Here is a 25,682-nt window from a genome sequence, read left to right as displayed (position 1 = left end):
CCGAACTTGGCGGGTACCCGCACGTTTCGATTTCGACAAGGTCCCGTGCTTTGCTTTCCTCTTCCCTTTTCTTTGCGTCAACAAGCACGGACTTTGTCATGATTCCAGCAGTTGATTTTAGTGTCAACCAACAACAAAGATGTCTCTCTCTCTTATTCTTTACGATAAACCTACAAATGATACTATCTGATCATGAGATTCTCCCTTAAAAACGAATCATCAGTCATTCTCAGCACAACTACGTCATCACGTGATGGTATCGTCGAAAAGCTCCCGTGGCATTCCCGAGGTCCTCCTTGACATTGTGCATCTCCCGTTCGGTACTTGGACCCTCCACCAACGCAACGTTGTCTGAGCCGTCTTTTCGCAAATCTCCGGATCTCAGGCCCGTCGTCAACACGGACTTCCTGATCTCAAATTGCGCTGAACTGAACCGTTTGAACTTCATGAACAGCGCCTGGCCCGAATGCTTCAAACATCGACATACGAATTTGGCAATTTACGATCATGGCTTGATCAAAGATGTGGCTGTCTTTGCTTTGCCCCTGCACGACATTCCAAAGTCAGCCCCACTAACTCCATGCTCAAGAGGCACAGGGGAACAACACATCGACAAGTTAAACGTTCCTAGCCAATCAGGTAAAGTCTGGAAACTGGCTGCCTCAAGACATCCGTCATCATCTTGTCTTTACCGAAGCCCCCGAGCCTCGTCCGGGCTGGACATCCATTCTACCGTCCAACGTTGACGAAGAACACAATCTCGGTAACAATTAACTGTCTGCTAGCATGCTTAATTGTCGTGTTCGGAGACATGGTGCTAAAAATGAATTGACGCGTTTTAGGATCTTCAAAAGTTAATCACAAGGTTTCAAGATCTGAATGTGGAGACAAACATGATGCGGCTACTTTCAAGACATTCGCACCTTCAAGAATCAAAATATGAAACAGCTCTGTCCTCTCACCGGTCTATGTCATTCTTAAGCCAAATGATACCCTCAGAAAAGAATTAATCAAGGTTAACCAGCAGCGCAGTAAACTGGCCGGCCGGTATTGGCTGACCCTTGTTGATTAGAGATGTCCTTGTCAAGCAGGTCAGCAAGCATGACAGAAACCACTCGGAGTTATAGCCATGACCCGCTAGTGCCCACCCTCGGGCGATGAAGCCATCGTTAGAGTTTGGGATTGTACGAAAATTTCAGTTGCTTCATTTCAGCGTGCTGGGAGACTCAAGATTGCCAGTGTGAATCGTCATATCAATAAAGAGTCACCATGGTCCGGATCATATGTCCTGCCAGATTGCAAAACCCCTGAAATAAAGTCCAAGCATGCAGTGTAGATGAGGGGAGGTCTCATCAAAATTGAATGATCAGGCGCCTGTTGAGCAGGGGTCCAGACTCATACCTAAGTACTGGCCGGCCCCAAATAAATCTGCCCTCTAGATGCATGATTGACGAAATTAGTAGATCACCGTTAGCGATTTAAAGTAAGCTTTTAGGTTACTTATTTTTATCATCCAAAGCTCAGAAACCAACTTTTTTCTGTTACCCTCCACCGGGCAAGTTCCTACATGTGGCGGCCTTAGGCTAGCTGGGTTGTGCGCCACAAGAGGCTGGACCGCACTATGATCAGGCTGGCAGAGTGACGGACTGAGGACAACTTGATCCAATCTCAGGGTTTCAAAGGGGAATAAAAGAGAAGGACAGATTTTAAGAGCCTACGCCAACAACAAAGGCTTGCGAATACGACGATAGCTGCCGCCAAGAAAGAGACTCAATCCATTTATCAGTGATTTAACGAATTACGAGTCAACTTGTCCATTATCCCGCGCCAAAAAAAAAAGACCCGGCGCTTCTGATCCTCGCTCGGACAACCTCAACCAAGTTGGAATAAGAACCGATATCTTGGGTTGGACCCTGAAACCTAAATACCTAAACAACGTCACGATGCCGCCGCGAATAAATATTCCGCCCGTTACACGTATCCTCCTCATTGCGCTTCTCGGCCAGTCCATCCTCAGCGCTGCGATCCGGTATCGCCAATGGACTGCCGACGCCAACATCGTCATTCCCTACTTGACGCTGGTCCCGCAGCTGTCCATCATCTATCCCTGGACGTTTATAACCTCGACGTTTGTTGAGAGCAATGTGTTTACGCTCGGTATCGCTGCTGTTACGCTGTTCCATGGAGGAAGGTATCTCGAGAGAGCTTGGTCGTCGGCTGAGTTGGCAAAGTTCCTAGCTGTCGTCTCGCTGGTTCCAAACTTCCTGACGCTCTGCGTTATGGTGCTTGGCTTTACTCTTTCGCGCAACGAGAACTGGACGTACGTACTACCTGGCTAGAAAAATATTTGTGAGAGAGACTAACGTGAATATATAGCTTGACCGTTATTGCAGGAACCATTCCCGTGCAAATCGCTTTCCTTGTCGCTTTCAGCCAACTCGTTCCAGCACACACCGTGACGCTCTTCCGCGGCGTCATATCTCTCCGAGTCCCTCGGTTCCCACTTCTGTACATCGGCATCGTCTTCCTTTTGTCTCTGACCCCTATCCTCAACAGGGCTGCCCTATGGCTTGCCATCTTTGGATTACTTACCAGCTGGACCTACCTCCGATTTTACAAGACCGTGTTCCCAGACCTTGACTCTTCCCAAGATGCATCCCTCCGCGGTGACGCGAGCGAGACCTTCGCATTCGCCGAGTTCTTCCCCGGTCCTGTAAAGCCATTCGTCGCTGCTGTCGCTGACCAGATCTTCCTGGTACTGGTGGCTATGCGATTATGCACACCGTTTGCGCAAGCGGACGGTTCTCGAAACGATACCCGAATTCAACGTAATGCTCCTGGAGGTGCTCGCGCAGAGGCTGAGAGAAGGAGAGCTATTGCGCTCAGAGCGTTGGACCAGAGACTACATGCTGCGACAAGCAACCAGACTACGCAAAAGCCTTCTCAACCTCCTAGCCGACCGACTGGCACAACAGTGCAGAGCCAGCCTCAGCCTGCTACACAGACTGCTATGACGTCGCAGCCTGGCCCCCTACTTGGCGAGACCAAGTTTGAGCCTGATCATGACGATGCGAAGAGCTGAGTTTCTATTTCTATACCAGAGTAGCAAATGCGCAGTTCGTGGAAGGATTCCATGGTTACTATACGATGTACGATTTGATTCGGGTCAGGTCTGTTGGATAGATCAATAGGCTGACCAAAAGCGCAGTATTGCTAGCGGCGCTTAATAGACAAAGGCATTGATGGATGATATAGGCACTCTAGTGGAGCTCTGGTGTTATGAGGTTCTTCTCGGGTTTTCTTTACAGTCTGCTGCCATCCTGTTCTGTGTGTGATGGGATGGGGTTGGGATATCGTATATGTTCATGATAGATGTCGAAGCCGGGTTACTTAGATACAAATACTAAAACAAAGATACCATGAGTGTTTGGACCACCAGCAACTAGAGTGTGAATTAAGTTTGAAGTTGATCACATGCTATAATGGGCGTCATCAGGGTACCAGAAAAGTTGGCCGCCAGGTGTATAAGAGACTAAATTGCTAGGCCACTTTATGCTACTTAGACTATACTTCTTAGGCTATTTATTTTGTCATCTAAAGCTCCAAGGTCAATTCTTCTGCTACCCACTAGGGCGTATATCTTCAATTGATATTGAACTCACTATGGGTACAGGGTAAGATACCTGCCCAGCTATGCTGACCAATAACCTTGCCGCAATTAGCTTGTTGTCCTCCCTGAATATGAGAGCTGAATTGAGCTGTGACTTACAAGTCGTGTCTTTTTGAGCGTGCTTCGCTTGTTTGTCACAACTGCGATAGATTCCTCTTTAGTTAACTGACCTCTTGCCTTTTCATCTCAGTGGAATCCGAATTGGTGGCTTTATCAACTGTTACACACAGCACAAGTCAACATGGGCTGGCCATGGGAGTTCCTCACTCTAACCGACGAGGAAAAACACCAACGTCGTCTGAGCCTCGAACACTACGCATACATAGCCCACCTTTCTGCATTCGCTCCAGCGCTCTTATTTGTTCTACTCCGTCTTATCAACCGCGTCCGACGGAGCCGTAGTAGTGGATATCAGCAAGTTCCCGGCTCACCCACCATTAAGGCGACCCAGCAGAGATGGATCTCCAGGGTTATGGGAAAAGGACCCATGATTAAGTGGTGGCTCGGTGAAGATGTTTGGTTTCTGGGGAGTCATTGGGGTCAGCGTGATGAGTGGGTTTTGGGTATTGCGTGGACAGCTTGGTTGTTGTTGTTGAGTATTCACGGGACAGGAAAAGGTATGATTTGCAAATCACTAAGGGAAACATCGCTAACAAGTTAGACTATCTTCATCTCACAAAGCGGCTTGGAATTGTTGCAACTTCTCAGATGCCTATTCAGTATCTCCTTGCTCTCAAGGCCATCAACCCATTCGCTTTTGTCCTCCGCTCATCTCATGAGCATATCAACCGGTACCATCGCGTACTGGGCCGCATCGTCTACTTCCTCCTAACTCTTCACGCTATTCTTTACAACGTCTTCTTTATTGAGTCAGGAATATGGTTTAAACGCTTCTTCGCTCCCATTGTCTTTGCAGGCGTTGCAGGCTTCATCGTCATGCACGCACTCAATGGCACAGCCATGGCTCGTGTTCGTCAGCAGTCGTATCGTGTATTCTTCATCGTCCATCTTCTCGGTGCTTTCGCTATACCGCCTTTGATCTACTACCATGCGCCATCGTCGCGGTTCTACATCGGTGAAGCCATCGGCGTCTTCGTCCTGGACCTTGCTGTGCGAAAGATGATCACCATCACAGCACCTGCTGTCGTTGAGGCGATACCCGGCACCAGTCTCGTCAAAGTATCTGCCACTATGCCCTCTCACAAGATTGCAAAATACGCCGCCCGTCCAGGATCACATATTTACCTCAACGTTCCTCCGGCCTCTCGTCCTGGCACTGGCCAGTTCTCTGCACCACATCTCGTCTTTGAGTTTTTGTATAACCCCTTTACAGTGGCATCTACCAACCAAGAAACGGGTGAACTGACCTTTGTCGCACGTACGAGAACTGGCCCCATGACGAACCGTCTGCATCATCTCTCTACCACCAATGATGGAGTGGCGGCTGAAAAGGTCGAGCTTAACATCGAAGGTCCTTACGGTACTATAGGAAAGACGTTTAACGATCTCATCACATCAGGCATCAGCCGTGTGCTCATCGTGGCTGGAGGTGTAGGAGCGAGTTTCGCTATACCGCTTTACCACGCTGTCAACGCAGAAAACTCCATTGCGCATGTTCAGCTTATCTGGGCCATCCGTAGCGCCGGCGATGCTACATGGGCTTCATCAACTCCTACCGGAAAGTCTATTCTCGACGATGATCAAGTGCAATTATTCCTTACAGGTGATATGGGCGTTGCCGACGACAGTGACAACGCTGCTGGAGTTGAGATGAATGATATGGCGCAACAAACGACCCGCCCAGCTGTACGAAACAACAAAAGACCAGACTTGCAAAAGATTGTTGATGATACGTTCCGGAAGTCGCAGCAAGAGAATGTTGCTATTTTGGTTTGCGGCCCTACTGAAATGGTCAGAGAACTGCGCAAGAGTGTTAGACCTTGGGTGATGAAGGGACGTAATGTTTGGTGGCATAACGAAAGTTTTGGATGGTAAGCTAATAAGACGGCGATACTACTGGTGTTTTCCTTTAGTATTGATGTATATATGTAAACCGTAGTCAGCAAATAGAGGGCAAGGCGTGGGAATAGAAATGATTCAAGCTATATCCCGATTCAAGAGACATGTCGGCTCAAGAACCTAGAAGCAGCCAATGCATTACTTCCATATTGTTCAATACATTGATGGTCAGTGGTTGTGCAGATGGTCAACTCTATTATGCTATGCCCAGCCATGGTGTAGCTTTATGAGTAAAAAGAAAGGTTAGTTATGCTCTAAAGAGTCTGGCACATGGTTAAGACGGGAAACTAAAAATAAAGCTCTCGACTAACGAGGGCGCTATGAAAGGTATCTAAAAACAAAACCGGGTATCTCGAGTTAAAACAACAGTAATACCTCATCCACAATCGGTTCTATGTATCACACAAGCCAATACAACACCGGCATAATCATAGACTATAGGATCAAAATCTATGCTTTCGTGGTGTCCTCCACATCTAGCAAATCGTGATATCTCCCCTGTGACTCTCGTCGAGCAGCGCCTCACCCATCTTCCATTCCAACCCGTACCTGAAAATGTACCACACCCCCATTCATCTAACCCCGAATAGGGATGCTATAGGCATGTTGTGAATTCTAATGCACAAAAAGACAACAAAAACAAACATAAAAAACGTTCAACTTCTAAAAGAAACTGCCCCTGGGTGGTATCATAAGGAGAAAGGGACTTGTCAACTGCAACATCATTGCCTTGGCTGATGCATAGCTTGTCATGTAGGCTCACTGCCGGTACCTAGCCAGATGCGACATAATATTCTGGACCTGAACTGCCGAATCCCCGTTGGGTGGTACGCCATTTGGCGAAGGCTGCACTCCATAGGAAGGCCCGTAGGCGCCATGAGGGGGCGGAGGTTGAGATTGTTGAGCCGCAGGATTTGCCCCCAGGCTTCCAAGCAATGCCTGGATATCAGCATGGGGCGCTCCAGCGACTGGCGCCATCGGGTTGGTTTGGGGGGGCGGAGGGTTTTGAGCACCGCCTTGAACCTGTGCAAGCAATTGCTGCAGCGACGCAGGGTCAAGCTGGCCCATCAGATTCGCGATATTAGCGACGTTGACTGGAGCAGGCGGAGGTTGCCCGTATTGTCCTGGCGGAGGAGGAGCGACGAAGCTCGCCGCAGGTGGTTGATAAGCGGGCTGGCCACCATAAGGAGCAGCGCCGTAACCACTGGCACCATACTGTTGACCATAGCTGGACGGGCCTCCTGATGCCTTTGCTCGAAGAATGACTTCGGCTGCGGTAAGAGGATCCAGATCCGCGTATTGGTTGAAGCGAATGTTGTTGGAACCGGCAGAGCGATCAAACGCCTGGACGGGAATCTTGCCCAGGTTCTGTGCCCGAAGGTCGAGGTCGACGACGGCATGAACCCCTTCCGCTGCCTGTTGCTGAACAACCGCATCCTTAGGAAGTTTGCTCGATAAAAACATGACCTCGCACCGCAAGCCTTTGGAGGTGAAAGCTTGTTTCACCCAGTTGACAAATTCGCGATTGATTTCTTGCTGGAGGATGATCTGAACATCAGGGACGTCGGCACCATATCTCCTTCCCGGCAACTCAGGCTCACTTCCATGTCGAGATCGTCCATACGGACTTGGGCTCCTTCGACGGTAACTGTCATTATCGTTGCGACCATATCCGGGGGATCGCGATCGCCCACGTCCGCGACTGCCGTCATAATAGCCTCGATCACGACTGTACGACTCATCCCTTCCGTGATCATTGCGATGAGGAGAATGGCCACGACTAGATCGGTAGTCATCACGAGTTTGGTGACCATGCCTGTCGTTTCGGCGCCCATTGTCGCGGCTCTTGATTTTGTCTGGGCTGCGAGCCCTTTCCTTTTTCGATTTGTCCTGGACACGCGAAACTTCAAGATCTATGGATGGGTTAGAAGCACAATACAAGAATGCTCGAAAGATTCGACTCACGAATTCTGCGACCCTTAATTTCAATACCTTGAAGATTGTCCATGGCCCGCTGTCCCTCGTCTATAGAGTGATACTGTACGAACCCATAGGCTGATTTCAGCGAAATTTGAGCAAGCCTCCCAAACCGGTGGAATAGATCAAAAACATCACGCTTCGACACCTTATCGCTGGAGAGGTTGCCTGCAGAAAATATGTGAGCACCGTTCTTGGACGCGCCAGAGGCGGATCGTGTACCAATAAAGATGCGTGACCCTTCAGGAAAACGGTCCCACTTGGCATCCGACATGTACTGTTGCTCATCAACCAAGAACTGGTTCCACTGGCGCTGATATTCGGCATCCTGAACTTGATCGGCATTATAAGGGACGGGTTGAGGTGGGTATGGAGGAGCATTCATGGAAGTGATGGCGACAGGCGCCTGGAGACCAGAGCCAAGAGGGACCGAGTAATCACCCAAAGCATCGGGAACTGTAGTAGGTGCGCCAGCAGCAACATAAGTGGACGGCTGCCCAGGCGTTGGTGGCGCGGCAAGGCTAGAGGGAATGCTAGCATTGACGCCCCCTGGATGGTGCTGAGAGGCATACGTCTGAGGCGCTGCTTCAGACAGCGGAGGCCTCGGTGGAAGGGATGTTGAAGGCGGGAAATTTGAAGACTGTTCACCGGTGGCAGATGGGGCAGACGATTCTGTGGTACGGTTGGAGTCGGCTGGCGCAATGAGATCAGCAACCAGCCGTTGAATATCAGTCGAGGCATTGACAGGACTGGTAGTGCTGCCGCCACTCAGTTTGGCTGTAGCTGGAGACGGCAGATTGGAAAGCTGGGAAGTGGTGGCAGTCGCAGCGCCGGAAGCCTGGGCTTCCGAAGAAGCATTGGAAGCAGCTGATGCTGCATGCTGACCTGGCTGGGCCAGGTAGGACGGATCATGTACAGCATAGGAGACTTGCGATGGGTGAGAAAGATTGTTGGATTCTCGAGGTAGCGATGATACATCTTGTGGTTGAACGTCTCCGTCTTCACCCTCCTCCGGACCAATTGGCGAATCAAACGTCTTTGCGTAATCGTCATTGCTGTCGGAAAGCTCTTGCTCGACCTGTGGCTGCGGCACTTGCTGGGCGACGGCATCTGCTTCGTACTCGCCATAAGGGTCGTCATCTACGATATTGTCATCACCGGCCTCCAGGATAGGCTCATAATCAGGGCCATTGTTGACTGAGCGGTTGGCGGCGTCGGCAGCGGCTGATGCGGCAGCGACCATGGCGTCAATGGTGTCCACCGTTTCTTGAAGCACGGGAACCGCCAAAGACGCAGCTGAGTGAACAGGCGATGGGGAGACAGGGGAGAGGTTGGCAGTGGCCTGGATTTCTGCCTCGGGTTCTGTCATTTAATTCAGGCTGGAGGGGTGGGAATTTGGTGGGTAAATAGGATGAGGTGACCCTCCAGGTAGTAGGCAAGGTACCAACCGCTAGTCGCACAAACGACGCGAGACACAGGCGATGGTGCAACTGAAAATCGATGGGGCTCGATCCTTTCGTTAGTAAAAAACTGCTGCCAGGCGCTGGCCTGGCGCAAGACAAGAATTGAAAGCGCGTTGGATGGATTGAGTAGCGGTCAAAGCGACAAAGAAATGGTTGTGAGCCGGACAAGCTGTGTAGAACTCGTAGGCCCAATAACGCGCAGCTGGCACGCTTACAAGATGGATGTCGATAAGAAACAAAGAAGGGTCGTCTACTCGACAGGGGAGCCAGGTGGCAGAGGCTTTTGCGACGTCGGAGCTTGGCTTATCGAACCAAACGAGTTGAGTTCTCCAGAAGAATGGGGCGCGAGCAGATGCACGTGAGAGAAGTTGGAAAAGGGTTTTAGCAGAAACTCGTCGCGACACCAAAACTATGACACGGCGTTGGATCAAGAAGAGTTGATGGCGTTGCTGAGGTTTAATGTGGATGAGAAAAGCTAAGTAATTGAAGGAAGGTAGTTAAGCTGGACTAGGCTGGGTTTCGGGGTTCGAATTGAGGCTGATCAGGCGCAGTGTAAACCCGTAACTAACGGAAGGCTAATACAGAAGAGGTAAGGCGGTCAAAAAGGCACTTCTGGTTTGTTGCTGCTTCAGGATCACTATCTCAGCCACAGGCAAGCATTTAAGCTACAAGCCAAGATTTCAAGGGACTCAATCTCTACTGATATCAGTATAAGACATTGGTTTTAATGATTTTTGTCTGACTGTGGGACACGTTGAGAAATATTGTCCCATTCACACAAACAACCTAAAGACTTAGACATTGTGAGCTACCCACCATGCTCCAACGACAGGCCTTTACAAGGCTTGTTGCCCTAAAAAGGATGCCGTCACAAGTGACAGCTACACCCTTTGCGCCAAGATTCAAAAGATACCAGGCTTTCGATGCCGACTTGGACAAAGATGCTCTCAATGAGGCTCGATCATGGTACGATTCATTTAATGCATCTCAACTACCGAAAGGCAATACTACATTTGCTCGCTCCAGTGGACCAGGGGGGCAACATGTCAACAAGTGCGTACAATCCGATACAATATTCACGGATTTCCAATACTTACAAGCAAAGGACTGAGACCAAGGCAATCACGGCATATCCAGTAGGACAATTGCTCTCAATACTTCCCCGATCATTACACCCCAGCATTCGCAAGTCCAAGTACTACACATCAACCAATGACTCTTTGACTTTCCAAGCTCAGGATTCACGGTCTCGGGACGCAAATGCAGAAGACAACAGGAGAAAGTTGACTGACGAGGTTGTGCGCATTTATAAAGAGGCCACGCCTGCCGAGACAAGTGTGGAGAAGAGAAAGAAACATGAAGAGATGTAAGTTGCCTGTCATCGGTTTGTTAGGTGTTGTTACTGACGTTTGAATAGCGGCAAGAAATTCCACGAGTCAAGAATGAGGCAAAAGAAGTTTACGAGCGCAAAGAAGCAATCACGTAGAGGCCCTTCAAACTGAATTTCGCTATTCGTATCTGCCAGTCCCATAAAAATGGCAGTATTGTGTTATCTAGTGCTTCCATCATTTCTGTATATGGAGTTTTATGAAAACACAGCAGAGACGTTCTCACAATAACTAGAACAAGCTTCAGTGTCGGCACTTGCTGTTCAATGATGATGGACATCTAGAGCAATATCAAAGTCATTCAGATGTCTAACTATATCCAAAAATAGACTGTCCTCAGGGTATCAGAAAAATTGACCGCTGGAAGCATAGGGGATGAAATTAGTAGGTCACTTTATGCTCTAAGGAGCATATTTCTTAGACTACTTATTTTTATACCCTAAGGCTTAGGAGGCCATTTTTTTCTGATACCCAGTAGACTGTATATAAGATTTGTGGCTGGTCTAACATGACCAAAGTACTAAGTACCTGTGGAAGAGACGAAATGAGACAAGACAATTCAGACAAGACGAGATATGCATTACTGATCGAATGTGCTTATCATGCCCAAAAAGATATGCCTTGTAAGGGTTAAATATTGTCATGGCTGTCACTACACCATGAGGTCAGCAATGCTGTCATCATCGTCCAATCATTCAATCACCTTTGTCCTATCTTGTGTATCTCTATGAATGCCTGTAATACGAGCATCGACCAGGAACTAGGTCACTGAATATCACTTAAAGATTAGACTGTCAATTAGGTACATATACAATAAGCCTCACAGCCAAGTCGTAGCGAGTTCTTCTTTCTACTTGAATAAATAGAAACAAAACCTACCAAGGGTCCAGACTAAAAACGCCTTGCCTATTCCTATTCCTATTGTTATCTTATCCGTATTTCAGCTGGTTCGAGCCTGACTTAACCCCACCTTTTAGTCCTTGGCTGTCCCTCCTCACACACGAACTGACCGACCCAAACTCCCGACCCTTCATTTCTCCAGTTCAGTTCAGTTCGGGTCCAATTCAGCCCCAGCAACATACAACATTTATACTGCTACCTTGCTCTCTTTAACTCATCCAACGTTCGACATTCTTGTTTCTCTCCCTCGATAATATCGACTGGATCTAATCTGCTTCAGGAGCGCATTCTTCTCCCTTATTTGTCGCAGTCGCACCTCCCATCTCACTTCAACGCTCTGCGGGGCACCGCGATCCTCCTATCACCTCTCCCCTCATCCTCTTCCTCCCCGGCTTCGACATCACAATCTCAAAATGGATTCCGCAGCTCGTCAACAACCTCAAGTTCAACCTTGTAGATACAAGGTTGGAAAGACGTTGGGAGCTGGCTCCTATTCCGTCGTCAAAGAATGCGTCCATATTGACACTGGCCGCTACTATGCTGCCAAGGTCATCAATAAGCGGCTTATGGCCGGTCGCGAACACATGGTGCGCATCGCCTCATGACGCTCAACAGCATCATGCACAATATCTTTTAAAGCCGTATAATTGTCTTCTAACATTGAATGCGCAATGGCAGGTTCGCAACGAAATCGCCGTCCTGAAAAAGGTCTCCATGGGCCACCAGAACATCCTCACCCTTGTCGATTACTTCGAGACCATGAACAACCTCTATCTTGTTACCGATCTTGCTCTAGGTGGCGAGCTTTTCGATCGAATCTGCCGGAAAGGTTCCTACTTCGAATCAGATGCTGCTGACTTGGTTCGCGCGACCTTGTCAGCTGTCGCTTACTTACACGACCATGGCATTGTCCATCGCGATTTGAAGCCAGAGAATCTACTTTTCCGAACACCCGAGGACAACGCAGACTTGCTTATTGCAGACTTTGGACTTTCACGAATTATGGATGAGGAACAGTTCCACGTTCTGACTACAACCTGCGGTACCCCTGGTTATATGGCCCCAGAGATCTTCAAGAAAACTGGTCACGGCAAGCCTGTAGATCTCTGGGCTCTCGGTGTCATCACATACTTCTTGCTTTGCGGTTACACTCCTTTCGATCGCGACTCTGACTTTGAAGAGATGCAGGCCATCCTCAACGCAGACTACAGCTTTACCCCTATCGAATACTGGCGTGGTGTTTCCAGCCATGCCAAGGATTTCATTCAACGGTGCTTGACTATCGATTCCACCAAGCGCATTACCGCTCACGAGGCTCTTCAGCATCCTTTCGTTGCTGGCTTCATCAATGCTGAGGGCGAGAGTCAGAATCTGCTACCTAACATCAAGAAGAACTTCAACGCTCGTCGAACTCTGCATGCGGCAATCGATACTGTTCGCGCAATCAACAAATTGCGCGAGGCGCAAAGTGGTCTGATGGATGGAGCTCGTTCAAAGGAGCCCAGTCGGGGCGCGGCCCAACAGCCCCCTACCAGCCGAAAGGTAGACAGCGGCATCTCCATCGGTCACAACCAGCCCAAGGACAGTGGTTATGGAACACAAACTGAAAACGACGTAACAATGGGTAACACTTCAACATCCAACGTCCCATCCTCGTTGCAACCCGGCAACAACGGAAATCGAGTCGTTGAAACTTCCAAAGGACTTTGGAGCGGGGGATCTGCGGCGAAGAGGTAGAACCAAGATGAGAGCAGATGTTTGAGTCCCGTGTTATATAATTCCGTTTGGCAAGTGGACATGTGAAACGATTGTGGTATGAATATGTGCTATAAGACTAGCGGTTCGAATGTGATGAAATCACCATGGATAGAAGAGACGTGTCATGGCGATGTGAACAGCATACAGAACATGGACGATATGCTGCCCATCACAGCACGTAACAGAATAAGGAGGATCATTGTCGATTTGGATACATGTGGTTCTTGAACCAGACCGCTGGCTACGGGGACAGGGAATCAGCACGGTCTTGATTCCCTTTTCTTCAACTTTCCTTTCCCCCATTTTTTTTGCCTTTACCCATCGTTAGTATTTATACCTTGTTTTATCTGGTCTCTGTTGAGATGCTTTCAGAGTAAATATACCAGCTCATGTCGTAATCAAATCATGAGTATAACCCTTTTTTCTCCCTATTCATCTTTGAATCACTCATCTGTGACAATGCCGTGTAGTGCAGAATACCACAGACGGCACGCGAACTATAATGGAGCTATGACCTAACAACTGCGACTGCAGATCTGGCGCTTTGCATTGCCAAGCTTATCAGGAGCTCGGTATAAACTTGGCGTTTCCCATACCGCCTTGGCCCTGGTTCCAAACACGAAAGAAGTTGAAGGAATTTCATGGGAAGCTACCTAGATTAAGATCGGCATTGAGATTTTCATGGCCAGGTTTCTCGAACAAGGCGATGTGCAAAAATTGCCGAGTCCAAGGATCAGCTTTGTAGTCCAAGATAGCTTCAGACTTGATACGAATATCACGAGTAGATGAGAGCAGACAGTATGGTGGTGACATTAATTGTCAATTCTTTAATTGCTAATATCTAGCGAATGGTATCTTTGGTATTTCTTTTCTTTCCCACCAAAGTCGGCTCGCCTGCTTTCGCCGCCTGGGTTTTCTTCTCCAGGATCGACCAGGTTTCGGCAGCGAGCCGCTTTTCCTTTCGTTCATTGTTTCCTCCTCATCATGAGTAGGGGAGCTGTAAAGCCTGTCCCTCTCGAGTCATCCAAGCTCTCTAACGAGCGAATCGGTGCATGACATGGCGTGATCGCATATCCATGCACATATTAACCTCCTCTTGTTTGTATACATTACTCTATTCAGGTCCGGTTTTGTCCTTCCGCAGGTATACATTAGAAAGGGACATCGATGGCCCCTTGAACCCATTATTAAAGGTTGCCGCCTGGCCCTGACGGCCCTGCGTCAGAATCCAGTATCTGCCGTTGTAAAGCATCGCATTGCGCCATTTCGCTGTGCCGATGAATGCCAAAGTTGTTATCAGAAAAAAAAGTATAAGGTCGAAAATTAAAAGGGTTCGGGCATTAAAATCGTAAAATCCCATTGGCGAGTTTCGTCACCAGGCGTGGGATGAGGTCGCCTGGGTCTTGAGATTGTTATCACTGAATCGTGTTGATTACCTCGCCGCAACAACAACTTCGCTCAACTCAACATCTCTAGCAGGAGCATGGCTGTTCCAAAGCTGGTCATCGTCGAGCATGCCGGGGAGGGCCTCTTCAGACAATGTTGGGCTGAGAGTTCCGCTACTTGAGCCGCAGCTCGAGCTGGAGCTTGCAACAGTCCAGCCGTCGCTAGAATCGGCGCGAGGGCGTCCTAATAGACCCATGCCAAAGTACTCGCCGTACTCCTCGTCAGTGATGGTGGTTTGGTCACCATATTCCACGTATTCGTACTCCCAGCGGGTAATCTTGCCCTCTTGGCGGCGTGGTAGCCATCGTGCCTTGGCGGCGTAAAAGAAGCAAGAGGCAATCAAGCCACCGACGACGAGGTCAATGGCATAATGGTGGCTGAGGTACATAGTGGCCCAGCAAACCCAACCAGCGTACATGATGAAGTAGGTTCGGAACTGAGGGAAGCAATGAGACATGAAGAGAGCCTCGAGGACGGCGTTGGCAGCATGGAGCGAGGGGAAGGCACCAAAGGGAACAGGCGCTGTGCTGAAGTTGGTTGTGTATAGGTCGATGCCGAAAATCTCGTCAATGCGAGCCAGTCCAGCGGGGGATCCAGACATGCCATACGCAGCTGGTTCGAGGCCGTGCTCCATCTCATACCAAGGGGGCGCGCAGGGGAAGAGAAGCTGGATGGTGACACCAAGAATGCTCATCCAACCAAAGGTGCGTCCCCATACCGGGGTTGTACCAGGGGGGGCAAAGACGAACATGAGCAGGGCGCAGACAACGGGAGCGCCAAAGTGGCATAGGCCGTAAGGGATCCAGGCGAGAATATCGAGAACTGAATGTTGGTGGGCGGAGAGAATGCTCGATAGGTTGGCGCCATACAAGACGTTCTCGAGGGCGGGTAGCACACGAACCCAGATGTGAGGTCGGTACTCATTAGGGATAAATCTAGAATATGTTAGTACATGCGATGGTTGAAATGAATGACTACAAACGTACCGACTACAAAAGAAATACAAAAGCCATGTCCAAATTGTGACTGAAGGCAAGAAGAATTGGCGAGTAGCAGGCATGAGAAGAACCCAGACGCTACCCAAAATGGCAAGAAGCTTCACTCCAGGTGCAGGAGGAGCGATCCAGAAAGAAAAGAGAACGAGAAGTCCTACTACAGCATACTGAAGATCTGAGGTCCTCCAGTGATGCTTCTGAAGATCACGAACACCGTCCCAGGCATTGAAAGAGGTCTTGAGACTTGTGAGTTCTTCGTTGCCAGGTCTGGACTTCGACTTGGTACGTCGTCGGCCAATTCGATATCTGGGAGGAACAGTGTTGAGAAATGGCAAATTGACATGCTCGGGCCATAGAAGCTGAAGCTTAGGCTTCCCCGAGAGGGTGGCGGAGAAGTCGTTCATGATGATGTTGTAATTGTTGTCTGGACGATGCTGGTTTGTAAGGGGTTTTGTTTGTTGCTTTTTTGTAGTGGCGCAAGATAATGTCGAAGAAATTCGTAACGCGTAGTCGGTAACCCAATATGAATACCCAAAAGCTACCTCATATCCAAGTTGACCTAATTACTTGACTTGATCGCATACGACGAAGGTCGGAATCGTCGGGATGGTTGTCTGGAGCAATGGATGTCGAATCGCAGAGAGAATGGAGGGAAGTAACACGCGACAGGGACGCCACACAGATAAAGTGTGAAGCTTAGAACCTGAGGTCGTGAAGAAGGAGGATATGTGCCTTTTGAAGGTGCGAATCTGAAGACAAAACCAAACCGAGGATCGAGGAGGGAGAAAAGGGAGGGAAGAAGAAGACGGAGGAGGAAACGGGAGTAGTAATATGAAGGAAGTGGAGGGAGTGGAGGAGGGAATGATCGAGTATGATGACGAGGTGCAGGAAAGTCGATGCAGCAGGGGCGTGTCCAAGTGTACAGCAGGTAGGTACCTAAAAACCAAGACTCTTACAGTTGACTTCACAACCGTTATCCGCTAAAAAGTTCAAATTTGACAGGGCCAGTCGCGCAGCGCAGGACTTGGGCTTATGGGCGCTAAGCTAAGGAGTCCATCACACTGACATTAGCTTAGGTCGTCCAAGGGGGGACCAGGCCCGCAGCGCAGCGCAAGATTTTCCCTTGTCCTCATCTCAAATGAGCCCGGATGCTGCGGGAGGAGTCATCGCTACAAGGGCCTTGGGTACCGACCAGCCAACAAGCCTCAGCGGAGCCATTCAAGCCCTTGTCCAGCTTGTCTCCTTGCTTCGCTGGGCATCCATCCATGTGGATGACACCAGGGTCGCCTGGAGATTGCACTGGAGCCAGCGCCTAAGCCTGTTTAGCCCTTCTCTGACGCTCAGACGGAGCTCTTTTGTCTTTACTAAGCCAATCATTCGCAAAGATGCAGTCAAGTTGCTGACAGAGCGCGTCCGACAGACACCGCGGAGGAACGGGGTTTACGGCTTCCCGAATCCAGGCGTATTACCGTAATTTCCTTCCAAGCTGGTGCCGAGACTAATTGGTGGGCTGAGTCGCGTGAGAACCGCCCTGTCTAACGACGCTGACTTTCCGCGTATGCAACGCGAAAAGTATGGATGCGACGTTTTTTACTGAGCGGGAAATTAACGTAGTAGGCAGACATGCATGACCGATCCTGAACTGAGCCTCGATCAAAAGACTTGAACAATAACCTGTAACATCGCAGTTGTCTTTGTGATCGAGCACCGCCACAGTCACGGAGCTGTCTAAACTGAACATGGACAAGAGGCAGCCCATGGAAAGGAAGATCTCATACGTAGTACATCTCTCAGCCTTGGCAGAGCTGCTGGGCAACCACCGAAAGCGTTAACGGTTGGTACCTTGGCAACACAAGCGAACAGCGCTTCTGAATAAGTCCACATTATTTGAAGTCCAATTGATTCATCACCGTTCGCATTCAGTGTTACAGTTGCAGTCGTCTCCGAGGATCCGATTATTCAGTACCGTCTTCCTCCATTCCTAGCAGACGAATAGAGTCAACCCTGGTCCTCAGCAAGACATATGTCAATATGCTAGGCTGCGCGCGTGAGCTCAAGACAGCACGAAACGAGACAAGAGCAGACTAAAATCATGATGCGTTTGACTTGTTGAATCAATTCCACCCATCAAATGTTGTCTTTCTTTGATCAGGGTCTATGTCGATGACGGTGGCTGGTTTCAATACAAAACGTCACCATCAGAAACGGTCCCTTGACAGTGTCGCTTAGTTACAGCCCGATGTCTTGCTCGATTGGCAGACTAGGCAGCGTCATCGTCGTGGCACAGCGGCATGAGCCTTGGGGAGCCATCTGAATTCAACGATTAAAGTGTCTCAGTCCAATCAAAGATGTGATTAGAAGTTGGTAGGCGAGTTGTCATGTGCTCCCACGCTTGCAGTGCAAAATGATGACGATCCTCAGCTCAATCTGCCATGACAATTGACAGTTGATTTGCATGCACTAATATGCTCTGACCAACGACAATTTGACTGATCAAGGTGAGGCAGTCCAAACAGCTCACGCCCACATCCCATGCGTTGGCAACATCCGTGCTGCCCGTGGTAATATTGAATTAAATCAAATCCTGACTGCAATTGAAACATGGAAGCGACCCGGAGATATCCTCACAGGGACATTTCCGTTGAAGTCAGTATCCTGTTGCCTCCATAACTCCTGCAACGCTACTTTTGATAGTCTTACTGTTAAACAGCCGGCTATACCGGCAGTGCTTAATAACGCAGAGATTGTTTGCAATGTCAGCAATCAATCAGTCAAATCATCGAGGAATGATCCTCTTTCAGAAGATAGCACAAAAGACTCTCCACCTGCAAAGTTTCACAGGCCGCAAACCGAGATGGATGATGAACAATGAACCATTTAGATCAATAGAAAAAACAAGGATCTTTTTTATTTGACGCTAAAGGAGCTGGGGCCACTGCCTCTTTCTTGGTCGGGTCGCAAGGAAGAGAAGCGAAAAAGGAAGCAGAGAAAGAAGAACAGAGCAAAAATTCACAGCTGCCGTTGTCCGTCGAGTACTTGCGACATATGTACCTTCTCTCCCGCCCCTAGAATTCTCCAATTCCGATGCTGCTAAAGCCCGCGGAAGGTGTGAGTGGGATGAATCCCTAGCTGCTTTTCTCACACCACAATCTTGATCTCCAACAACCACTGTTGCTCAACAGCTTCAAGTAAAGTACCCCTTGAGCCAAGATCACCGTGAGAAATACATCGACGTTTCATGATCATCACTGCACGTCTGGCTCCTAGCTGTCGAGCCACGGCAGCGGCGTAGTTAATCTCATGTTAGCGCCAGGCCATACACAACAGCTTCTCTGACTGCCAGCACAAGATCAATTGTTGCCGAATCTCAAGAAGTCAAATTGATATCACCACTACTCGGTTCAAGCGGCGCGATGTCTTGCCAGCATGGAATAGCCATGTGTTCATGGCCTGCTAGCTAATAAAGCTCTGTTACCTTCGGTCTTCGACTCAGCCCTGCCTTGGCAAGAAAGCCCATGGCAATCCGCGTAACGGTTTGAGGCTTCGTCCTCCAGACAATCAAACCAAGGGTTCGCTTCAAATAGACCCTTTTCACCACCAGACATAGGCGCGCGCAACCCTTCCTGCCGCCCAGGTCTCAGAATATATGCACAAGACAAGGATCGCAACCCCGCGAATTGTCCCCCATGAGAAATCCCGCTTGCTTTCAATTCACATTTATTCGGATGCAGCGGAAGGTTGGTTCTACTGTTGGTCTACACATCAAACCGTTGAAGCCTCTCTGACTTTGAAAACCCGCCAACCAATAATGTCCTTTATCTGCGACAAGCCTCATCGTCATGGGATGGTGACGTTACTTTACCAGAGGTTAACTAAGTTCAGTCCACTTTTAAAGTCGGAAGCTTGCCCGCTCCGGATGCCGGTCGGTGTCTGCGGAGTTTTCCAACATGGCGGAAGTTATAAACGGCCGCTCGGGTCATATTTGTCAATGCGAGGCGTTCGCTCCGGTGTGAAGCGAGGCGCGAATCCGTAATGCAACGAAATTGAACGTGGAACCTCGTGCTAGCACCCGAGACTTGAGAGAACATCAGCATACATAGTCAGCTTGGTGGAGGACCTTCAGGGTCTGAAGAGATTAGGGAGGGTCTCCCGTAGCAGGGGTACGAAACTCATCCAGTCCTTTGGAGAGCTCTGCTATTTTGTCGTATGCGCAACGAATCAGCCTTGTTAACTTTGCAAACAAACCGATCGATACAGTGAAACTTTCCTTGCAATCTCCTTTAACAGGTTTTCCAAGAGCGAGCCGCCTGTGCACGGCTTCATCTAAATGATCCCCCTTACCGGTACGGAAGAGCCAAGGTCGAATCGGGCTGGCCCAACTTTAGGAGATCGTCAAGGGTCCCCTACCTGAGTACGAGACATCCATAATAATTTACGATGCGCTAGTTTGTCTAGTTCCAGTCGCCCAGAGAATTGGACGACAGTTTCAATGCAAACGAAGGACACCTATCAGCTATTCTGATCAGGACTATCCCGATTCATCAATGCGTTCGGCGTTGATTATGGACCAGAAACATTCAGGAACAGGCCGGCTCTTGATGCCTGTTGAAATCGCACTACTCATTTCTCTTACCTGGCATTCTCGACATATTTCAGGTGGTGTGTGGCATGTCACAATAAGCACATGCTGCACTGCACTTAGCTCTTGTCTTGAGTTTAACATCACGCCATATAACAAACCTGATGCTTGTCGATATTGATCAGCTCTCATCAGACGCGCTGCACTTGTTGGAGAATGGGTCCAGACCTGAACCTATTGTATGATTAACTGCAATTGCCGTTACATGCCTATCACCCTACCTACATGCAAGAGTCCAACATGGTATGCAAGCACACGCTTACAAGAGGCTAATGCCCAATGACAGATACCTACAGGCTCAATCTTACTGGATGAGCGTTGATGACTGCTCTCTTAGCTTCAGATTCATGCCCTCGTGAGCTACGACTCCAAGGCACATCATGGATCAGGTATCATGATACCAATAAAAGCCTGGTTTTGGTAGCCAACGCAGAGGCGGTCAATGCTACGGCATCCGAGCGAGCCGCCATAATACTGACTAACACTCTTGGCCTCAAGGATGCCGGCAGCCTTGTTCACAGCGCTGTATAGAGCATGACGGTCGATTATCTGTCCCATGGACAAGACAAAGGAACATTAAACGAAAATTTCGGTCTTGGAGCTTCAGCGTCGATCTCGTCGGTCAACGAATTCCCACATCGGGTGCTACAATCTTTACAGAACCCGCAACGGTCCCTCTTAGCTCAGGACCATCGGACTTTACTATTCTTCTTTCGGTTTTTTTTTTTAACTCGGCCGATTTTTTCTTTGAAGTTTTTTTTAAAAAAAAAAAAAAAAAAAAAAAAAAAAATTAAATTTAATCACTCATTCGGTTTCAAAGATTTGAATGTTCGGGCCTCGGCCTATTGAAGAGGAACATTAAAAAATTCCACAGGGTTCATGTCGGCCGCAGATCCACTGTCGGCTGTTTTCGGCCGGTGCTGCGATTCGGAATCTATCAGAACACCGCATGGGACGATGCAATGAAAGTCTGTATCGCTGGTCGCGTGTTAGTTGCAGTCAAATCCCCGTTGTCCGGATATTCCCAGTTTCCCGTGTGCGGTTCATTTGAAGCTCGGCTTTGGTTCAACTTTAACCTAAACCACATGCTTTCTCCTTTAACTTTTTTTTTTTAAGGATCTCGTTTGTTCGCCTCGTGCCGAACACGTGGGGGTATCTGCTGCGGGACATTTGACTTGCTTCCGTCGCCGTCATTATCAGCAGTTAGAATCGTATCATGGACGACGTTTTGCACGACTGCTACAAGACAGGAACGTAACAATAGGGGTTTCGTGTAGGCAGATCAGAAAGTGAAACGTCTACGTTTGTGGTCACAAGTCGATCGTTCTCAGCTTAGAACCAGCTCTTTTCAGAAGTACGTTATCTCAGAGTAACTCGAGATGTCTTAGACGTTGGACCAATATCTCCAAGTACTCTATCCAAATGACCTCGTTGACTTGCTAGCTCCACCGCTCCCAGCAACAGTAAAACGCCATATTCGGTTATGATCAACTTTTTTTTTTTTTCCATCTTTACCGCATAAACTGAGCTCAGCATAGACCCCTACCTTGGTAGCTTCATGCTCATGTGAGGCTGGCGGTGAGAAGCTAACCTAACCCAAGCTACTAACTACATACTTGTTGACGTGAGTGATGGTGCAGATCTGTCGCTACGACTTAGACGCATGAGTAAACACTTTCCAAGCGTTGTGTTTTGTAGATATTGTTCAAAACAATGCTCTCAAGGGCCATGTTTCAACGTGGGATCTATTTCTGTATCTCAAGGGGGTTTTTCGAAACAAATGCACTGTTACAGATTTCATCCTTACTACGGATAACAACAGTTCTTAATTTAAGTCTATCTTTAGATGGTACCCGAGTCGAATTATAGAATCGCAGACGTCATCGTGCTATACGGATACCGCCTTGCGAGACTGGGACCAGGGGGCGTGTTTCTCCAAAAAGGTTGGATGAAGCTAATGAACCCTACATACCTGACTAGCTAGACGTAGCTGTAGAGCTTGTTCGTTGGAGCTCTCTTTTTTTCCCGAGCGATTGAGTTTTTTGGAGACGTGGGAGAGGAATTTGATGGCGTTGGGGCTTTCGCGGGGGAGTTGGTGTTTTGAAGCCACGAGGTGGAATGGGAATGTAGGTTGGCTTAGTAGATCGGTCGATCAGGAACTATGGAAATACAATTAGCATTTTGGAAAAGATGGCAAAGTCGTGCAAAAATGATTACAACATGTGATATGTGGTGTTGTGTAGCCAAAGCCAAAGTGGTGATAGCTTCATGGATGAGTATGTGCTACAGGGTAAGCAACTTGGAAGGCGGTTTTTTTCTTGATCTTGATCAACGCATTAGAATAGATAGATATCGTCTGGTAACTAGAGATATATATCCATTTAATCCATAGTGCCATATCATTCACTATCTGTGGAATACAGCGCCTAGTGGTGGGTGCATCATACCACGGATTCCAATGTCACAAGTTGCGTGATGGACGCTTTAATTGTTTTGTACTCTCACATTGCCTATATCTGGATGATATCTACTTTGGGGTTTCCATCCTGAAGCCCTGGTAAGCTCAGATCGTTGGAATCAACCTCAAGGAGATTATCCACCAAAATTCCTATCCCATATTTCTTCCTGTAACCTCCTCAACTACACCCCTTTTTTCCTCTTATCCCTTTGCAACCGAAATGCACCACCAACGCCATGCCGCTAAATTACAGAGACTGTGCTGCCTCATCGCGGTATCGAAAAGCTATGTTAGAAGAAAAAAAGATATTGCCGATTGCTTGTTCAACCAAACCGCATGAGATGACTGCCAGAACGAACGATGATATCTTATATATAGCCATGTGCAAGCAGCGTACGTCCCGATGTATGGCTAACAATGCTATACGCCATCCGTCATTGCGACACATCGTTCGATCAAGCGATTCACATCTTGAGAGTACCCTTGCCCTTGTTCTTAGGCCTGCGCCTTTCCTTTCGAGGAGTTTTCATCTGGGAACGCTATTCCGAGGAAGAACCAGGCACGGGGGGTGGGACAGGGGTTTCCCTCTTGCTTGATGCGGCCTTCTTACTATCCTTTGACTTTTTGGATCGCTTCTCCTTGGCCCGGATAGGTGAACTTGGGGCCCGCGATGCAGGGGCAGGCGCAGGAGAGGATCTGGGAGGTGACGAGTGAGGAATAGAAGGAATGGGAACAGCGCTCTCCTTAACCTTCTTTTGTTTAGAAGTTGGGGTTCCTGCGGTAGGGAATGTGGGAGGCAGAACAGGAGTCTGCTTCTTGGCTACGGAAGCGGGCTCGGAGCCCAAGTCAGGGCTGCCGACTCGGTCTGTTTTCTGCTTCTTGGACTTCTTGGCTGCCGATCTGGCCTCCGCCTGGAGTTGCTCAGTGGCGGCGGCAGCGTCGTCCTCAGAAGCTGCGAGCTTTCGCTTGTTCTTGCGGGTATCCGGGGTTGGCTCCTCTACGCTCTGGGCGCTAGGTCGTTCAGGAAGAGTCATCTTCTTTTGCTTCTTCTCAGACGTCTCCTTGGACTTGCGCTTCTTCTCCTTCTTCTCCGCTTTGGTTGATGAAGCGGGAGCCTCTGCCATCTCTACATCCTCTCCATCACTAATGGTACCCATGGGCTCGTTGACACCGATAGGCTGGTAGCGGGCCTTCAATCCGGCAGGCTGAGCACGAGGGGCTGGCTTAGGGGTAGGACCGACAGATCTGTTGGCGCCAAGTGGTGTAATCTTCTTGATCTGCATCATTTGATCGATCTGCTTAGGGGCTATTGCACGTTAAAATTTGCATATCTGCGACAACTCGGTACACTTACCAGATTGATACTGAGAAGCATCAGAAGAAGGGATCATGATCTGGATGTTACTCTTGGGAGCAATACACTCAAAAGAGAAACCGTAATCATCACCACCATGCGAGAACAGCTTGTTGCCGGCACTTGACTGGTTCATGGGGATTTCGAGGTTTTGGATAACAGAAATGGGGACATCAGAAGGAACTGTGAAGTACCAGAACTGCTTGCCCTCGAGGTTGGCCTTGTTGCAGACCTCAGCAACATCCTTGCCGCTTGTGCCATCGTCGCCCTTGCGGAGGACAAAGTCGGGAGCAATGAAGTTGGGGATTGCGACCTGTCCTTCGCGATCCTCGATGTGCATCGATTCGTCAACCATCTCGTCGTCGGAATCCTCCTCGCTGGAAGAGCTGTCGGATACCGTGGCTGTGGATTTCGCAGCAGGCTTCGCAGCAGGCTTCGAGACAGCCTTAGTGGTAGGCTTGGCAGGTTGCTCTTTTTCACTTTCGCTTTCGCTGTCACTGCTTTCGCTTTCGCTGTCAGATGTAGCGGTAGCAGCAGTGCCATTTACGGCAGGCTTGGACTTGGATTCAGCTTCGTCCTCACTCTCGCTCTCGCTAGAAGATGACTCGGAATCGTCCTTCTTTTCGGCGGAAATCTTGGCAGCTGGTGCCTTCTCCTTGTCTTCCTCGTCGCTTTCGCTGTCGCTATCCGACTCGGAAGAGCTCGAGCTACTGTCGGCATCCTTGGCAGGAATGGTACCGTTGGCCTTCGTGTTGGCCTTTTCGTCGTCAGAATCGGATTCGCTGCTTGAATCACTGGACGATTCAGGTTTTGGAGCAGACTTCTTGGAAGAAGCCTTGTTGTTGAAAGCTTTGCGCTCGTCGTCGCTATCGGCGATTTCCTCATCCTTGCTGCGACGGCGGGCAGATTGGGGAGTGGACTTTACAGGAGTAGGCTTCGCAGGTGCAGACTTTGTACCAGCGGTAAGCCTCTCCAGGAAGCTACCAGGAGCCTCATCGCTGCTGCTATCGCTATCGCTATCGCTTCCCGAGCCTTCGTCGTCGTCATTGTTGGCAAAAATCTTGTTTGGATCGCTCGACTCTTTCTTGACAACTGTAGAGCGGCCAGCAAGGCGGCGGTTGGTCTGCGAATCGGCTGATAAACCCTTCTTTGTGTTCTCAATGTGCTTGCTGAGGGAGTGCACCTTGAAAGGTTCCTTGGGCGCCATCTCGGGCAGATTTTTTGATAAGGATTCTTGGTGGTGAGGGTGCAATTGGCGAGGAAGTTGTTCAGAGTAAAGTTCAGGTTGCTAGAAAATGAAATTTTGGAGGCGCCGCTGCGCTAGTGGGGCAGATATCTACAGCAACGCGCCCGCTTCGTGTAAAAATCTGGTGGCAGGTATAGAGTGCGCGAATGATGTAGGACGAACAAAGGCAAGAGATTATTTTGGTTGGATATTTTTCAAATTAAGGAAAGGCACCAAAGAACTTATTTGAGTTTAGAATTTGTGATTTTATCTTATTCAACAGCCGTTATAGTCATCTCAAAAGTCACTAACCATGTAGCCTGGGTACCTGTCAAAATGTTTCCTTATCGATAAGAAAATGTATCCATTCACTCTCACCTACCCGCGATA

At 48.9% G+C, this 25,682-nt stretch overlaps 7 protein-coding genes across 7 annotated transcripts; 4 read left to right on the top strand and 3 right to left on the bottom strand.

The window, feature by feature from the left end:
- Positions 1-1,943: 1,943 nt before the first annotated feature.
- On the top strand, positions 1,944-3,082 carry EDB82DRAFT_544168 (eukaryotic integral membrane protein-domain-containing protein; the record flags this gene model as incomplete). The annotated part of the gene is made up of 2 exons (XM_025733176.1): positions 1,944-2,320; positions 2,377-3,082. 2 exons carry the CDS (start codon positions 1,944-1,946, stop codon positions 3,080-3,082), a joined length of 1,083 nt encoding a protein of 360 aa, XP_025587690.1.
- A 524-nt stretch (positions 3,083-3,606) lies between these two features.
- EDB82DRAFT_493185 (ferric reductase NAD binding domain-containing protein) lies at positions 3,607-5,820 on the top strand. The gene is made up of 2 exons (XM_025733187.2): positions 3,607-4,287; positions 4,332-5,820. The coding sequence occupies exons 1-2, from the start codon at positions 3,912-3,914 to the stop codon at positions 5,663-5,665; spliced, it is 1,710 nt and encodes a 569-aa protein (XP_025587691.1). The 5' UTR covers positions 3,607-3,911; the 3' UTR covers positions 5,666-5,820.
- A 628-nt stretch (positions 5,821-6,448) lies between these two features.
- EDB82DRAFT_472947 (uncharacterized protein) lies at positions 6,449-8,909 on the bottom strand (the record flags this gene model as incomplete). The annotated part of the gene is made up of 2 exons (XM_025733198.2): positions 6,449-7,602; positions 7,655-8,909. The coding sequence occupies 2 exons, from the start codon at positions 8,907-8,909 to the stop codon at positions 6,449-6,451; spliced, it is 2,409 nt and encodes an 802-aa protein (XP_025587692.2).
- An 871-nt stretch (positions 8,910-9,780) lies between these two features.
- On the top strand, positions 9,781-10,974 carry EDB82DRAFT_493182 (uncharacterized protein). Its single transcript, XM_025733209.2, has 3 exons — positions 9,781-10,182; positions 10,235-10,495; positions 10,547-10,974. The coding sequence occupies exons 1-3, from the start codon at positions 9,947-9,949 to the stop codon at positions 10,629-10,631; spliced, it is 582 nt and encodes a 193-aa protein (XP_025587693.1). The 5' UTR covers positions 9,781-9,946; the 3' UTR covers positions 10,632-10,974.
- Positions 10,975-11,381: 407 nt separating this feature from the next.
- Positions 11,382-13,607, top strand: EDB82DRAFT_454260 (kinase-like domain-containing protein). Its single transcript, XM_065607834.1, has 2 exons — positions 11,382-12,004; positions 12,096-13,607. Exons 1-2 carry the CDS (start codon positions 11,831-11,833, stop codon positions 13,152-13,154), a joined length of 1,233 nt encoding a protein of 410 aa, XP_065465977.1. The 5' UTR covers positions 11,382-11,830; the 3' UTR covers positions 13,155-13,607.
- A 1,000-nt stretch (positions 13,608-14,607) lies between these two features.
- Positions 14,608-16,020, bottom strand: EDB82DRAFT_472944 (uncharacterized protein; the record flags this gene model as incomplete). The annotated part of the gene is made up of 2 exons (XM_025733231.1): positions 14,608-15,556; positions 15,608-16,020. The coding sequence occupies 2 exons, from the start codon at positions 16,018-16,020 to the stop codon at positions 14,608-14,610; spliced, it is 1,362 nt and encodes a 453-aa protein (XP_025587695.1).
- Positions 16,021-23,252: 7,232 nt separating this feature from the next.
- EDB82DRAFT_472942 (DNA-directed RNA polymerase I subunit RPA34.5-domain-containing protein) lies at positions 23,253-25,274 on the bottom strand (the record flags this gene model as incomplete). The annotated part of the gene is made up of 2 exons (XM_025733253.1): positions 23,253-24,019; positions 24,068-25,274. 2 exons carry the CDS (start codon positions 25,272-25,274, stop codon positions 23,253-23,255), a joined length of 1,974 nt encoding a protein of 657 aa, XP_025587697.1.
- Between the last annotated feature and the right edge of the window lie 408 nt (positions 25,275-25,682).

This window comes from Fusarium venenatum (genome assembly GCF_020744135.1).
Source record: "Fusarium venenatum strain MPI-CAGE-CH-0201 chromosome Unknown EDB82scaffold_1, whole genome shotgun sequence".
NCBI classification, from domain to species: domain Eukaryota; kingdom Fungi; phylum Ascomycota; class Sordariomycetes; order Hypocreales; family Nectriaceae; genus Fusarium; species Fusarium venenatum.
This window is presented reverse-complemented; position numbering and strand designations above follow the sequence as displayed.